Raw genomic sequence first — 16,925 nt, 5'->3', positions numbered from 1 at the left:
TCATCAGCCACTAAATTATAATATAAAAGCATACAATTATAACATAATTATAACTAGTTATAATTATATGTAATTGATCATTAAGTTATAATTTATAATTGCCTTGGTTAAGTTAATGGTTGATGTTATTTAAACTGAAATAAAAAAAAGGTCAGGACTGTGCCAGTGCTTGGCATACGACTGCCATCTAGTGGCAGATACATTAGTAGCTCATAGAAATCCTAGAGCGCTCCCAAGGCCGACCTTGCTCAGCAGTTTGAGTTTGCACCATTTTACAAATACGTTGTACCCATCAGCTGCACAGTAAAACATTCTTAGATCTTGGAATGATATTTCCTTGCATACAATTCCATTCCAGGATAACTTCACATATTGATCTATGACGCCAAAATATGTCTTGGCATTATTTCATCTTCACACGACATAAAGACCCCTTTCTCAGATTGCTTTGATTTTACATGTGTCCAGCGACATATGTGGTTTTGGGCAGGCTATACTTCCTCACAGAAAATATCTTGATCACTTGTAAATGTGAAAATCAACACTAGAGTCACCCATGATACGGATCACCAGCTTCTAAAAGGATTTTTTTTCCCCCAAAAGAGTAACAAGCTTAGTTTTAAGAAAATATCAAAAAAGAATCTGTCCGCATTTTTTCAGACATCTCTAGAAGGATGTGGGTATAGTAGATCCACACCTTGTCTGCATTCCTGCCAACCTGCAAGATCTAGAAGGCAGTGATCTCAAGTGTCATATGCTACTGGCAACATCTACATGATTTCTCATATATCTGAGAATAAAAAATTGACCGCAAACTTCAAAGATATGTTCCTACTGCAGTGTTTCCATCTGAAACCACTTACAGACAGGAGTAATTATCAAGCATGTGACATAATAAGTCAATAGAGGTGGAGGGCGTGGCTGAAGAGATGAGAGGAAGTTGGCAGGGGCAGTATTAATGGCGGTCTGTGCTCCCTGAGATGAGGAAGCCCTGGTGCCCTGGGCTAGGTTGCATACTCTCTGGACTCAGACTTCCCAGGGAGGAAGTGAGGGCTCTAATCTGGATTGGGAAGTAGAAGGATAATTTAGAATACTTACCAGGAAATCAGACTTGTAGATTTGAGGTCTAGGAACTAAAAGATCTGGGAGACTGGGCTGAAGGGAGAGGAGGAGGATGAAAGGTTGCTTGTTTGTTTTCTTCTTTTTCATGGAAGCAGGATCTCATCACAGGGGTTTTGAAATTTTGAAAGACTTTGGTAAACTCTTGAGTGGATGGAGCATCCAGCAGAGGCCTAGTCAGCATGGACTTTCAGTCCTTAGGGCCCGGGGGCCACGTGGGGGCTCTTTCTCCCCTTCCTAGCCCCTCCTGGCACGTCCTTATTGCCTGGATGCCTCTTCCCTCTCCTGCACTCTCCTTTATCGGCTGCAGCTGATTCTTCTTTCAGTCAAGGTCACAATTATACAAGAAAACTACTCTTTCTTCTAATTTTGAATATCTAAGTTAAGATTGGGAGTTGTAACTTCCATACCTCTTAAAGAGTAAGTCTATCGTAAAGAGACTTCATAATTGTCTGTGGCCTTCAGTTTGTTTTACTGTTGTCTTAAGCCAGGGGGATCAAAAGATCCCAATTCTTGGGTGTTTTATTTTATTTTGTTGTGTGACTGGGGATAGACCTCAGGGGCACTCTACCTCCAAGGTATAACCCCAGCCTGATTTTTTTGTTTAATTTTGAAACAGGGTCTTATTAAGTTGCTGAAGCTGATGCTGAACCTGTGTATCCTCCTGTCTTGGTCTTTCAAAGATTGGGATTCCAAGTGTGCACCGCCACACCCAGCTAAAGTTTTCCTGTTCTTAAAAATAAAAATTATCCTTCCACTCTCATAAAATCCTGATATCTAAAGATTGCGACTGAACAAAGAGCTTACATTAGTCTAGTCTCTGAATGCTTATTCCTGTCTAATTAAAGACTATGTTCTGTTATCCTGTGGCATTTACAGATGATTCTTCCTGAGCTAGACTATTTGGCACCAGGAATAGAAGCCAGAGGTATTCTATCTCTGAGATACACCCCAAACCCTTTTTTATTTTTTATTTTGAAACAGGGTCTCACTAGGTCGCTGAGTCTTGCTAAGTTGCTGAGACTGGTCTCAAATCTGTGATGGTCCTGTCCCAGCCTCCTAAGTTCGGGGATTATAGGAGTGCACCTTCGAGCCTGGCCTGACCTAGACATTTCTTAAAAATACCCTTGGAGAACTCAATAATCGTAGTATCCTTAAAGTGGCATAAAGTTGCAATTGTCCACAAATATGAACAATTAAATATTTAGTTGAATAATAATAATGTGGCTTCCATCCAAGATGTGACATCTGTGTTCTCTTCCAAAAGGCCAAATGACACAAAAATTGTGTAGCATGCGCTTCCTTCCTGGCAGCACTGGGCACTGTAGCACCTAGTACCTAGGCACAGTATGCACTTCCTCCAAGGCACTCAGTGTGAGAAATCTGACCCCTAAATTTGTATTCCTTGGTCTCCACTGACCTTCAATCAACTGATTATCCTGTCTTTGTCAAGGTATTTCAGTCCTGCGAAGGTCTTTTAATTCTAGCCAGTCTTATTTATTTGGTGCTGGGGATTGAACCCATGACCACCTTTGTGTCAAGCATATGCGCTACCGTGGAGCTACACTCCCAAGCCATTAGTCCATTCTGATTGGGAAGACCAGGTCGACTTCCACGTGAAAAGTTGAGGACTCCGGGGCTGCTTTTATAGTAATCTACCATACAGAATACCCAAAAAGAATATATAGTGCTACGGCAAAATAAAGCAATGGACAGGGCGGAACTCTTCTCATTTCAGTGATTCAAAGTCACATGGGAACTTGACTGGCATCTTCTATGCATTTTTTAAATGGAAATGAAAAGAGATACTGTGTGTGGGGGGGGGAGACTATTTCAGCAGAGATTAGCTTGCTGTTTAATCAGTCACAGAAAGATAACTGGAGATAGGAGAACTTAATTTCTTTGACGAAATTCCTATAAATCGGTACTTTACACATGAATATGAAGTAATTCATTCAACAGAGTTGCTGTGTGGTGTAAATATACATATCACTAGTGTTAAGTAAAACTGTGCCATTACATCTACTAATGATATATCTAATTCAGAGACACTACAATGATTTAAATGTTTCCCTGTAGAACCAAGTGCATGGACAATCAGATGAACTGGAAAACAGAAGCAGGGCCTTGCTTGATGGGCCATGCCTGTAATCCCTGTACTTGGCTGGCTAAGACAGAAGGATCTGAGGTTCGAGGCCAACCTCAGTAACTTAGTGAGGCCCTCAGCTACTGAGTGAGACCCTGTTTCAAAATAAAAAAATAAAATAGGGCTGGGGATGTAGCTCAGAGGTAGACTGTCCTGGGGTTCAATCCCCCATTATCACACACAAACAATAATGAGAGTAATAACAGTGGCTATGTGATGAATTTGGAATTGCTACAACAAAAGAAAACACTATGTTATGAGCCTGTGAAAATATGTAACAAAGGATTCCACTATTATGTATAAATAAATCGCACCAATAAAACATGCCAAAATAGAAAAATTAAAACATTGTAGCGACAAATGCAAGGGGGAAATTTTGTTCCAAAGGAACCACCCAGCTCTTTGAAGGAGGTAGTGGTGATGGTTACTCTTACCATCACTAAATAATTCAACCAAAGAGTTAAAATTCTGAGCAAATTAAGTTGCGTTATTCTAGGGATCTCCGGATTCAGGACCCAAACTATCTCTGTTCCCTCTGCAGTCCCCTTCCACTCCAAAGAAGGCTTTGCAGCCCCTCCCCCTTAGTGGCCACGTCTGCCTCCCTCCTAAGTCGGTACAGTAAAGTAGACTTCCTCGTGGCCCAGCACAATTGTCTCCCCAGGTCTAGAAACCCGGCGAACCTCGCTGCCCTTTTCTAGTTCAGCAGCACCCGCTGGCTGAAGCCGGGGCGCCGAGGGACGTTCCCGTGGCGCTTTCTCCGGGGTGGGCGGCCCGGTGCGGCAGGTGCCTGGGGGGCCGCCTCCCCGCGAGGCCCCAGCCGCGGCGCGGGGAGCGCTCCCGCCGGGCGGGGCCGGGACTGCGCGGGCGGGACGGGGCGGGGCGGGGCACAGCCTCCTCCCGCTCCTCCTCCCGCGTCCTCCACCCGCGCCCTCCTCCCCGCGCTCCTCCTCCTCCTCCTCCTCCTCCTCCTCCTCCTCCTCCTCCTCCTCCCGCTCCTCTACCTTCTACTCCCGCTCCTCCTCCCGCTCCTCTTCCCGCGTCCTCCACCCGCGCCCTCCTCCCCGCGCTCCTCCTCCCCGCGCTGCTCCTCCTCCTCCTCCTCCTCCCGCTCCTCCACCTTCTACTCCCGCTCCTCCTCCCGCGCCCTCCTCCCCGCGCTCCTCCTCCGGCCTCCGCGGGGCTGGGAGCCGGGAGCCCGCGCCGCCCGCTCGGGCCGCGGGATGGGGACTTAGCGCCACGGCGGCCGCAGTGGCCGCAGCGCAGCCCGCCGGCCCCGGGCCCGTCCCGCCGGGGCCCCCGGGCGCCGCCAGCCCGCCCCGCAGCCAGGCCCGCGGGCGGCGGCGGCCGCAGGGCTGGGCAGGTGCCTGCGGCTGGAACATGGCGCCCTCGGGCCCGGGCGGCGCGGGGCGGCGGTGCCGGCGGGCGCTGTACTGGGTCCCGGTGCTGTTCATCAGCCTCCTGCTCGGCTGGTCCTACTACGCCTACGCCGTCCAGCTGTGCATCGGTGAGTGCGCGCCGCGGCCGGGGGAGGACCGCGCAGCCGGGGCGGGAGCGCGGCTCGCCCCAGACCCCCGGCCGCGTCCCGCAGGCCCGCGCACGCCCTCGCCTCGCCCCAAACTCGGTCTCGGCGTCACCTCCGCCCCTCGCAGCCGGCACCCGCCGCCCCCGCGGCCTCGGCCCCCCGCGCCACACCCCCTGGGCGGCCGGGGTGTCCCCGGGACGGGGAGGCCGGAGGCTGAGCCGGGCCAGGACCAGCCGCGCCCCGGCCACGCGCGGATGCTGGCCTCGGCCTCGGGGGGCAGAGCTGGACCTCCTCCTGGTCCGCAGACATCCACTTTTTAAAAACCCGTGACAGCGCTCAGAGGCGGCCGAGCTGCCTTGAGGCTCTGAGGCTTGCTACTCGGGACACTTTCTAGTTAAAAAGAGACGGGGATGTGTGTCTGTGAGCTGGTAGAAAGTATTTTCGAAGACATAGGCAATACACAGAGCCACGATTTGGAGTTGGAATAATAGGGGAAGGGGAGGCAGTCGTCCCAAGTTTTTACATCAAGAGACCCAAGTGGCCTCAGTCCAAGTTCAAGCGCCTGAGTTGGTGGGTAGGGTGCTATCGATGCTATGCTGGAGATTGTTTCTAAAAAGTTGATTATGCACCAGCGGGGAATGCAGTTATGTGACTTAATGTAAGCTGGCTTCTACCCGCAGAGATTTTATGAAAGCTGACCTGTGTTATCAGAAAGAAAAAAAATAAAAGTTTAAACAGAGGGTGACCCTTCTGCCAGTGACTTGTGGACGCCTTTGTATTTGGAGTTCTACCTAACCAGTGTCTGTGCGTTTGCCCTACCACGCACTGACCTTGGGTGGGGTCAGAGAAAAGATTAAATAGGGGTCTACTTAGTTCTTGAAAGTAAGCATATTTAAAGTGTCAAGATTGAGACGTAGAATTTTGTCTGAAATCATCCTAACTCAAACTGTTGCCATGGTGAGAAATAGTATCACACTAATAGATAAAAATAATTACTCATTCTAACTTTGAAGAGAATTGAGACTAACTTCCCATTTCCTATAGTTTTTAATAGTTGTAAAATTTGATATCGTAACCTTGTTTCCTGGATTTAGAAGCAGTCTTTTTTTCATTTGTGCATTGTAATCTTACATCATGAAGTTCAGTGATAGAGGCACACAGCACTGCGTGAGACCCCCCCCCCCAGCTCTCACCCAGAAACAATCTTACAGTTAAAGAAAAAGGCTGTTTTAAAGGAAAGACTGGGCTGTATCGACGACTCCATGACAGTGCATCTAGATATGTGATATTTCAATCATGCATCATGTATTGGAAGAAAGCTTAGAGTGTGTACTAGAAACAAGTCGCAATTTTCATATCAATAGTTAATATTAAAATAGTTTGCCTTATTGATGTACACTCTATGTTGTGTAACTATTAAGAACCTTTGTTGTATTTTATTTCTTCTCCTCCTAGAAACAGTGATTGGTATCAATTAATGTATCTGGTACAAAGAAAGAAAGTCCTAGAAGGCCTTCATTATCAAAATAGGAAGCTTAGTCTCCTCTATTATCACCTTAAACTAAGAAGCTTAGCCTGGCAGTGTCTCATGTCCATCAGGAGGAAGCATTGGAAGACACAGAGCTTTTCTTCCCTAACAAGTACCAGGTGCTAGATGAGAGATGGGCAAGGAACTAAATATACCTTGCTAATATGTACATATTGCTATTATAACTGAACCATATCCATATATATATTTATATATATATATATATATATATATATATATATATATATATATATATTTTGTGTGTGTGTGTGGTGGTGGTACTGGGGGTAGAATCCCAGACCTATTTTATATTTTATTTGGAAACAAGGTCTCACTAAGTTGCTGAGAGCCTCACTAAGTAGCTGAGGCTGGCTTTGAACCTGTGTGATCCTCCTGTCTCAGCCTCCCAAGGGCGGGGATTACAAGCGTGCGCCACCATGCCTGGCTTAAATGAACTATATTTTTAAAATTTTATTTTATTTGGAAACAGGGCCTCTTAAGCCAGCATGGCTGGCTTCAAACCTGCACTATCCTCCTGTCTCCGCCTCCCAAGTGCGAGGATTACAAGCGTGCGTCACTACACCCGGCTGAACCATATTTTAATATGTACTTTTTGTGTGTTTAAGACAAAGTATCTATGAAATCTACAATTTTACTTAAGAGGAAGAATACCAGCTGGGCATAGTGATACATTCCTGTAATCCAAGTATTTTGGAAGGCTGAGACAGGAGAATTGCAGGTTCAAGGACAGCCTCAGCAGTGTAACAAGACTCAGCAACCTGGTGAGACCTTGTTTTAAAAACAAAAAAGACTGAGGGTATAGCTCAGAGGTAGAATGCCCCTAGGTTCAGTCTCCTATACTAGAGAGAGAGAGAGAGAGAGAGAGAGAGAGAGAGAGAGAGAGAGGAAGGGAAGGGAAGAGAGATGCTTCTTTTTACAGTGCCTCTGTGACCTGGCCTGTTACTGACACTTTTCCTGGGGATCCTAAGTGAAGTCTCCCATCACTCCATGCCACTGTGCACCTGGCCTGGCAGAAATGCCCGCCACGGTAAAAGAATCAATAATGGTCTTGAATAAACAAATCAATGATCCAGAGGCGATATCTGTTAGGTTGTAAGAAAGTCGTTATATTTTTATTGCCCTGGTAACAAAAAGGAAGTACTCATTATGAAAGGAACTAGAATCTGGAAGACAGAACAGTTGAATCTGGCTCTAGAGAATGGAGCATTTGAGGAAGGGTGAGCTCCGACAGCCTTGCTTACCTCGGTGGGTGGGAAGTTGACAGTTATAGAATGTAGTCATAGATAGAATGTTCTGTTGTAGGCGCTGGGAAAGACGGCAACCAGGGTGACAGATGTAGAAACCCAGCCTTTGCTGCTTTTTTACAAACAAAGAAAATGAGAATGCCAGCCCACCCCACTCCCAGCATTACTCACATCTCATTCTGCCCTGCCCTTTGTGGATTTCTTTTCTTTTTTTCTCCTCTTGGAAGTTTCTTGTCACAATCATATTTTTTTACATTTCTCCTATAAAATGTTGGCCAGGCTGCAGGTCAGGGACTGGGATGCTGCGTGGTAAGGGACCGAACTGAAGGGAGAGGGTGATTTACCCTGGTCCTCGCTCCACATCTGCTGTCAGCCAGGGATGACCCTGAATATAAATTATTCTATGCCCTTTTCTGGCTGAACTGCAGTTTAGGAGTAGTGCTTATCCTGGTATCCTTGGAAACTAGAGATAATGATTCTCATTATAGTTAGTGTCTATATTTAACAACGTGTGTGTATGTGGCTCTCTAGGCACTTTTTCAGTTAGCATAATTTTTGCTTAGTGTTTGTATTTTATAAAAATAACTCATCTCTGTTTGGAAGATGTGTATCTATAAAATATACAGAATATAGTGTGTGAGAGTCAAATATTCCAAGTAAGCTCACTTGCTAATCTGTCAAAGGAAACATGGAGCGGGACTGTGGTGCTTGAAATCATTTAGAAGGTGTTTATCTACCTTGAGGATGCGTGAGGCTCTGTTACTCATACGTTATCTCCCCCTTAGTCCTTCCTTCCTCTTGTTCTTCCTCTCTCCTCTCCCTCCTCCCCCCTCTCTATGTTGCCTTATTTTGTGTCTTACCTGTCTTTAATTTCTTTAATTACCAGCTAGCTTATTTTCCATAAGGTAAATTCAAAGGGTCAAATTTGTAAGGTGGTATTTTAGGATGCAGAATTAAAGGAGTGAGGGTGCTTCGCAGCCTCAGACATGCTTAATCAGTGGACTCACGGATCAGGATTATATGTTTTACAGATGCACTAGGGCACTTTTTGTGTTAACTTTGCTTGTTGAAGAAGTAATTAAAGCTTTCAATTTTAAGTGCTAACATTTCAATTTTTTTTGCTATTTTATACATATTATTTTGTTGAAATTTCTTTTTCTTTTTTTTTTTTGCGGTATTATGGATGGAACCCTGGGGCATTCTACCTCCGAGTTACACCCCCAAACCTATTTTTTATTCTTTATTTGGAAACAGGGTCTCACTGAGTTGCAAAGGGCCTAAGTAGCTGAGGCTGGCCACGAACCCCCATCTTCCTGTCTCAGCCTCCCAAATGCTGGGATTACAAGCGTGCGCCACCACACCCAGTTTATAATTTCTAAATTACTTCTGCACACCCTTGTTCAACCATTTTTTGGTTTCCATGTTTCTGAAATATATTCTTTCCTTGCTCACCTTGGGCCTGTGCTACCAGACATTTGTTATTATGTTGTATCAGATGGTTCTAGGTTAGCTTATGGATCTTAAATCATTTCAGTCATGAAGATTGAAAAGCCTAGAGGCCATCTAGGCCAACCCCTTCCTGCACTATAGACAAAGCAATCAAATGTTCAAGAGTTGTTGCAAGTTCTACGTCCATTCTCCAGGTTACCCAGTGGAGGGTTTGCCTGCAACTCACTACTGTGGCAAAAATGTCATGGTGTCTCCCTTTCCCGCCAAACCCCTCACCAAATCTCCTAGCCCAGTTCAATTGTTTAGCAAATAATATTTTTTTCTTTCTCCTCCCTCCTCCCTCCTCTTCCTCCTCCTCCTCCTCCTCCTCCTCCTCCTCCTCCTCCTCCTCCTCTTCTTCTTCTTCTTCTTCTTCTTCTTCTTCTTCTTCTTCTTCTTCTTCTTCTTCTTCTTCTTCTCTCTCTCTCCCTCTCCCCCCTCTTTCTCTCCCTCTCCCTTCCCTTCCTATCTATCATCCATCTATCTATCTATCTATCTATCTATCTATCTATCTATCTATCTATCTATCTCTTTGCAGTACCTGTGATGGAACCCAGGGGCATTGTACCTCCAAGCTACACCCCAGCCCTGTTTTTTTGTTTTTGTTTTTTTTAGTGTTGTTATTTTTGAAACGGTCTCACTAAGTAGCTGAGGCTATCTGGGACTGCGATCCTCTAGTCTTCGCTGGGATTACAAGCATGTGCCACCACGCCCAACTAGCAAATCTTAATTTTAACCTGCTTCTTGTTGTTTAATATATCTATGGAGCTCTGACAGTAAACCAGCAGCCTTTACACAATGATTTCAGAGTTTTAGAGGGCTGTACAGTTTGGGCCAGAGAGTAAATATTCCTGACTTTCCAACTCATATGGTGTTTGTTGCAATTACTTTGTAGATCCCAGCAGTAGAAAATACTATCACATTTTTGACTATAGTAAAGTTAAGTAGTTCAGTACTTGGGAGGCTGAGACAGGAGGATCGCTCAGGTTTGAAGCCAGCCTCAGTTACATAGTGAGGCTCTCAGCAACTTAGTGAGGCTCTTAGCAACTTAGTGAAACCCTGTTTCCAAATAAAATATGAAATAGGTAGGGGGTGTGACCTGGAGGTAGAAGGCCCCTGATTCCATCTCCAGTACCACACAAAAAAATAATAAAATAATAGCATTAAAATAACATTTTTTTTTCCAGTACTGAGGATGAGCTCCTCTGGTCTCAGCCTCCCAAATGCTGGGATTTCAAGCATGTAACACCATGCCCTGCTATATTTTTTATTTAGTCTTATTTCACCTGTTTTGATTTGATAATATCCAATTATATAATGTAAATAAATCAGAGAGTAGGATCCTGCTGTTAGACCAATTTAAAATAAGGTAAGGTTTGCCATAAAAAAGTTTCCCTTCAAGTGCTTCCTGAAAGTGACATGCATGCCATTAAATACTTGCATGAGTGTTTCCAGTGATGAGAAGCTGAAAGATGATTTCTCAAATCATGATAATTATCTCCAGAAGGTGTGTCCACAGGTTAGAATGGGGTCTGAAGCTCAAGGAGGGCTCACTCAGAAGCCTTTGTCGAACCTTGTTATATGCCAGTGTTTTCCTCCACAGAGGTGGTTTAGAAGAGGACTTAATAGAGATCTTTTCCTATTAGCCAAGAAGAAATGTCTGTGGGCAAGAACACAAAAATGAAAGTCTCTGCTAGCTTGGGCAGTAGGAGAAGGACTTGTTCAGGGTGATGCTTCCAAGGGCAAGTGGTAGGAGAGCCCAAGGGGAAGATGAAAGGCCACTCTGGCGGCAGTGGGTGCATTGGTGTGAGGCCAGTGTGAAAGGATCACCAGGCAGTATGCGGGGCTCACTGGCGCAGGCCTGTAACCCCAGTACTTGAGAGGCGGAGGCAGGAGGATCTCAGGTTTGAGGACAGCCTCAGCATCTTAGCAAGGTCCTCAGCAACTTAGTGAGACCCTTTTTGAAAATATAAAATGAAATAGAATTGGAGATCTAGCTTGGAGGTAGAATACCTCTGGGTTCCAGTAACTCACCCCCCCCCACCAAAAAAAAAAAAAAAAACACAACAAGAAGAAGAAGGTGAAATGACTGACGGAGAACCCTTAGTTAAGTAGTAATAAATTCAGATCATATTGTGAATCTTGTCACACACATCTCAGAGTAAGACTATGGCCAGCAGTTTTGTCCCTGCTGGGACTGCTGAGCTACCTCACTTCTGATCTGATGCTCCTTGGGCCACTTTTACTCTGCTCTCAGCTCAAAGACTGTGACTTGATAGGTGAAGCTGAACAGGGAACCTCAGAAATGTAATTTGTTGGACCCGTGGGAAGACTGGAGAACACAGTTTAGAAAGTGGTCAGAAGCCAAGAGAAACTTGGTGGAGCTGAGCTGAGCTGAGCTGACCCGGAAGGAGAGGCCCCTCAGAGGAACCTGCGCTGCCTACAGCCCTGTAGAGATGGTGCAGCATCGCTTCCAGCTGGCTGAGCTCAGCTTGCGTCCACGTCCCAGGCAGTAGGGTTCAGCGAGCAAAGTATGTAGTCTTTTTTGGCTTCCACGATGAGAAGTGGTACCAGGAAGACAAAGCCAAATAAACAACAAAGTATACATGAGATGAGGCGTTTTCAGTGAGATGCTCCTTGTTGGGTTTTGGTTCATCTTTATGGTAAATTTATGATTTTCTCTCCACAGAAAAATAGCAGTATGATTTGCATCTCATAATTTGTCCTGCTGATTTCATGTACTTTGACAGCTGTATGACATTTCCCAGCCTCCTTTTCTGCAGGAATTGGTGGTTTCCTGGATCCCTTGAGACTCCCGCACGCTCTTTGTGATGACTGTGGAAATAACTCTCTTGTCCAACTTGAAAATGTCAGATTAGAATAAGCTTAGATTCTTAATACTGTCTGCTGGGAAAGCAGTATTCCAAAGATCATTAGAAAGGCAAGTCCTAATATTATGTGAAATTCTATTATTACATATTACCATTTAGAAATCTTGCAAAGGATCAATAATAAAAAACCTAACATAATTGAAAGAAGTTCTTAATAGTCCATTACAAAAAAAAAAAAAAATGTTAAAATGTGCTCTCGGGTTTTTTTTTTTTTTTTTTTTTTTTTTTTTTTTGTGGTACCGGGGATAGAACCTAGGGGCATTGTCCGTCCGAGCTACATCCCCAACCCTATTTTTTAGTCTTTTTTTTTCTTTTTTTTTGAAACAGGGTCTCACTAAGTAAAGGGCCTCCCCCAGTAGCTGAGGCTGTTCGGGAATCGCGATCCTCTGGTCTCTGCCTCTTGAATGCTGGGATTATAAGCGTGGGTCACCAAGCCCAGCTGCTCTCATTCTTTTAAGAGAATTTTATTGTAAGATTTTTATTGTTACACCAGTCAATTGACTGTTATGCCAAGAGTGGAAATAGTGATATTATCAGGGCAGGAGGTAGGGGTGGGGGGCTGTGGGGAGAAGATAGATGCCCTGATTTCTTAAGAAGCATCTGTATCATAGTAGTACAGAGGCCAGCTCTGATTTCTTAAGAATTTTCTTTTCAAAATCATAACATCATATTTTTTGTAACATTTATGTAGCCTCTATCCTAATTTGATTTTTCATCTATGACTTTTAAATTCAGTTAGTACCGGAAGTATTTATAAAATCCATTTTTATTTGGGAGACATTTCTGAGCAAAAGTACACGCTACATTTATCCTCAGCACTTCTCTGTACTCTAAAAGGCTTACTTAGTGGTTGTTCGGTGTAGGTATGTTGTTGATTACATTTAAAATGCAGCTGAAGTGCTTTTACAGATGCCTGGCTTTCGTTTCTCTGCCAGCATTTCTCCACGGTGTCCTGAAAATTTCTCTCCACATGAAGTGGACAATTAAGCACTCCTCCCATACAGGTTAACGTGGCTTCTTTGTGTGCATTCACTGAACATCGCCACCTCCGAGGGGCAGGGCGGTCCAGAGGAGTCTACCAACAAAGCCACACTGAACAAAAGACTAAAACCCTGTTCTCTAAGTCTTTTAAAACCGAATATTCAAGAAGGAAAATGGTTTTGAGTTTGTCAACTATCTCCATGATCATACAGTTACAATAACTTTGAAAGTGTTTTTGAGCTGGGTGTGGTGGTGCACGCTTGTAACCCTGGTACTTTGGAGGCTGAGAGAGGATGATCATGGGTTCTCGGCCAGTTTCAGCTACTTAGTGAGGCTCTCTGCAGCTTAGTGAGGCCTTGTTTCAAAAATAAAGAATAAACGCTGGACGTGGTGGCGCACGTTTGTAATTCCTGCACTTGAGAGGCGGAGACAGGAGGATCGCACAGCTTCGAAGCCAGACTCAGCTGGCTTAAGAGACCCTGTCTCCAGGTAAAAAAGTATAAAATAGATCTGGGAGTGTAGCCCGGTAGTAGAAGGGTTTCCAGGAACCCCAGTACCACAAATAAATAAATAAAATAAAGAATAAGAATAAGCCGGGAGTGGTAGTCCACGGTTGTAATCCGAAACGCTTGAGAGGCTGAGACAGGAAAATTGCGCAGGTTCAAAGCTAGCCTCAGCTGGCTTATGAGACCCTGTTTCCAAATTAAAAATATAAAATAGGTCTGGGAGTATAGCCTGGAGGTAGAAGGCCCCTGGGTTCCATCCCCTGTACCACCAAAATAAAATAAAATAATAATAATAATAATGATACATAAAATAAGGAATAAAAAATAGGGCTGAGGGTGTAGCTTAGAGGTAGAATGCCCCTGGGTTCCATCCCCATTACCGCAAAAGAAAAAAAAAGTTTTTTTAAATTATTAAATGAAGTTTAGAAAACCAAAATGGTTTCTTGTGGTTGTCTGTTTTCTTGTGTACAGATCGAGTTAATTTTCTATGTGTTTATTGCTATATGTAAAAAATGGATTTTTGTTGTATTTGAAGGGTATGTTCCGAATGAAGTAACTTAAAACTCAGAGTAAGGAGCTGGGGATGTAGCTCTGATAGAGCATGTGCAGCCTGCATGACACCCTGAGTTCCATTCTCAGCACCAAAAATAAAACCCCAGACAGGATTTGCCCTTGGTCACTCATGGGAGCCATGGATCATGTCAGAGGGGCCCACGGGTCGGGAGTGCAGCTTTCCACCAGATGTGAGAAGTGTGAGGGGAGGTGTGACCTAAGTGTGTGTAATGTATGTGTGATTCGCATCAGGGGTGCAGTGGTGGAAAGGCAGCTGTTCCAGAACCTCTGAGCCTGACTGGTAACCAGAGATACCTGATGCCGTTTACACAGACAGGAAAAGCAGTTTCAGCTGCAAGTCTCAAACTGCGAGGCAGAAGCCTGCTCCATCTGCAGGGGCTAATATGTGATCACGTCTACTATCAAGTGGGCAACTCCATGTGACATGTATTAGGAAGAAAGGCAGCCAGGGATTTATATACTTAACTGTGACTAGTGAATATACAGGACATCCCTAGGGAGGTCAGCTACTATGAAAAGATGAAGCAGACACCAATTTCTCTTAATTAAGGCTGAGTGTGTGTGTGTGGGGGGGGGGGGTGGGTGTGTTTTACTTGGGGATTGAACCGAGGGCATTCTATCTCTGAGCTACACCCCGAGCTATCTATTTATTTATTTATTTATTTATTTATTTATTTATTTATATTTTGTTTTGAAACAGGGTCTCACTAGATGGCTGAGAGTTTCACTGCACTGCTGAGGCTGTCCTCAAACCTACAATCCTCCTGTCTCAGCCTCCCAAGTACTGGGATTATAGACATGTGCCATCATGCCCAGCTTTTTTTTTTTTTTTTTTTTTTTGGTGGTACTGGGGTTCTGGAAACCCTTCTACCTCTGGGTTACACTCCCAGACACCAATTTTTTATATTTTTATTTGGAAATGGTCTCTTAAGCCAGCAAGTCTGTCTTCGAACCTGTGTGGGGATTACAAGCGTGCACCACTACACCTGGCTCCATGCCCAGCTTTTGATAGCATATTTTTAATAAAATACAACTTATTCCAGAACTAGTATGTATTGAAAACTAATATATACGGAACTGAGAACTCTATTAGAGGGGAAAGATGTTAGCAATTCATTGCAGACACTCATAAATTTGCCCTCTAACAAATAATGACTTAATCTAGGAATTGAATGCATTTCAACCATACATAATTTTTTAATTAATTAATTCAAAAATACCTGTCCTGGAGCTTACACTCTAGTTGGTATGGAAAAGAGAATAAGAAACAAGTAAGTAGATTATATAATTTGTGTCATGACAAAAGCAAAAGAGCAAAGACAGGGGCTTGCAGGAGGGCTTGGGAATACCAGAGGAAGGCACTTTATTATTATTATTATTATTATTATTATTATTATTATTTTGTGGTGCTGAACCCCCAGCACTTTTAATTTTTTATTCTGAAACAGGATCTTGCTAGGCTGCTGAGAGTCTGGCTAAGTTGCTGAGGCTGGCTTCGAACCTGCGATACTCTTGTCTTAGCCCCTCATGTACCAGGATTACAAGTCTGCACCACTGCACCCGGTAGGGTTCACTTTTACATGAGGTATCGGGAGTGGGAGGGTGCCTCGGACATTTTAAGTGAAGACCTGAAGGAACAGAGGGATTTACTATGCAGTATGGAGGAGAAACACATCTCAGAAGAGGGCGTGGTTTGGACACAGTCCTGAGGCTGAGTGTTTGAGAAGGAACGAGGAGACCATTTTGGCTGGACGGAGGACAAGATCAGTGAGGTGGGAGGAGAGCCTCGATGATGGGGCCCTTGGGTCTTGTGAAGATTTGGCTTCACCTGCAGTGAAATGAGGACCTGTGACAGGGAACTGAGTAGAAAGGTGACCTGCCAACGACTTAGGTTGGAAAAATAAAACATTCTGGCTGCCGTGGGTCCTGGGGCTGCTGTGTTAATTCATGTAAGAATGATGGAGCATCATGTTGCTGGGGCTTTGGAAACGGAGACAGGTGATCAGATTCTGTATTTTTTTTTTTTTTGTAGTAGTGACAAACAGACTTTCCTGACAGATACAGATGAGTTATGAAAGAAAAGAGTTAAGAGTGACTCCAGAGATGTTGGCCTGAACACCCGGCAGGCTGTGGATCTGTGCAGACTCAGAGGCTGCAGAGCCGTGGGCCGGGGCGTTGCCTTGGGCTTAATGAATATTCTGTAGAGACAGAGATGCTGAGAAGGGATGTGCATGTATGAGTCTGCCGTATGGGAGAGAGTTCTGGAATGGGGGAATAGATTTTGGAGTCTTCCAAATATAAATGGATTTAAAGACTGGACATCAAGCCAGGCGTGTTGGTGCATGGCTGTAATCCCAGGACTTAGGAGGCTGAGACAGGAGGATCATGGGTTCAAGAACAGCCTCAGCAATGTAGGGAACTCAGCAATCTAGGGAAACCCTGTTTCGAAAACAAAAAACTAAAAAGGGCTGGGGCTAGAGCTCAAAGGTAGAAAACCCTGGGGCTCAGTCCCCAGTACCGCCCCCCCACATACTTTTACACACACACACACACACACACACACACACACACACACTAAAGAATACTGTACATTAGGCAGATTTGTTCTCTCAAAAGGCAGAATGTAAATTGATCAATGGATCAAAGATGCCCAACATTGAGAGTGTAGGGATTGAGTAGGAACTAGCAAAATCTGAGAAGTGATCACCCTGAAGTAGAAGAAAACTAAGAAAATATTACTTCCAGGAGCTTAGTGAGGAAATGGTGTCAAGAAGGCAAAAAAAATCAAGTTTGATAAATGTACTCATATCAAGTAAAAAGAGGACTGAGAATTCAACAATGTGGAGATTTCAGTTCTTCTTTTGGATTTATTATTGACTGAACTCTAATGATGTTGCATTGAATGT

General features: G+C 44.3%; 1 protein-coding gene across 2 annotated transcripts in view; it reads left to right on the top strand.

Annotated features, from left to right (window-relative positions):
- Positions 1–4,638: 4,638 nt before the first annotated feature.
- The window catches only part of ZDHHC2 (zDHHC palmitoyltransferase 2), a gene marked incomplete at both ends in the record, with an annotated part of 63,525 nt that continues 51,238 nt past the window's right edge, over positions 4,639–16,925 (top strand). The window contains one exon of one of the 2 annotated variants that reach the window (XM_080710065.1): positions 4,639–4,769. Coding sequence is in view for 1 of the 2 variants with exons in the window: in XM_080710064.1 (XP_080566190.1) it covers positions 4,643–4,769 (127 nt within the window). The remainder of the gene's footprint in view (positions 4,770–16,925) is intronic. The other variant, XM_080710064.1, reaches the window with a different exon arrangement.

Source organism: Muscardinus avellanarius, assembly GCF_963383645.1.
Source record: "Muscardinus avellanarius genome assembly, chromosome: 14".
Classification (NCBI taxonomy): domain Eukaryota; kingdom Metazoa; phylum Chordata; class Mammalia; order Rodentia; family Gliridae; genus Muscardinus; species Muscardinus avellanarius.
Note: the sequence above shows the minus strand (reverse complement) of the source record. Positions and strands in the feature narration are given on the sequence as shown.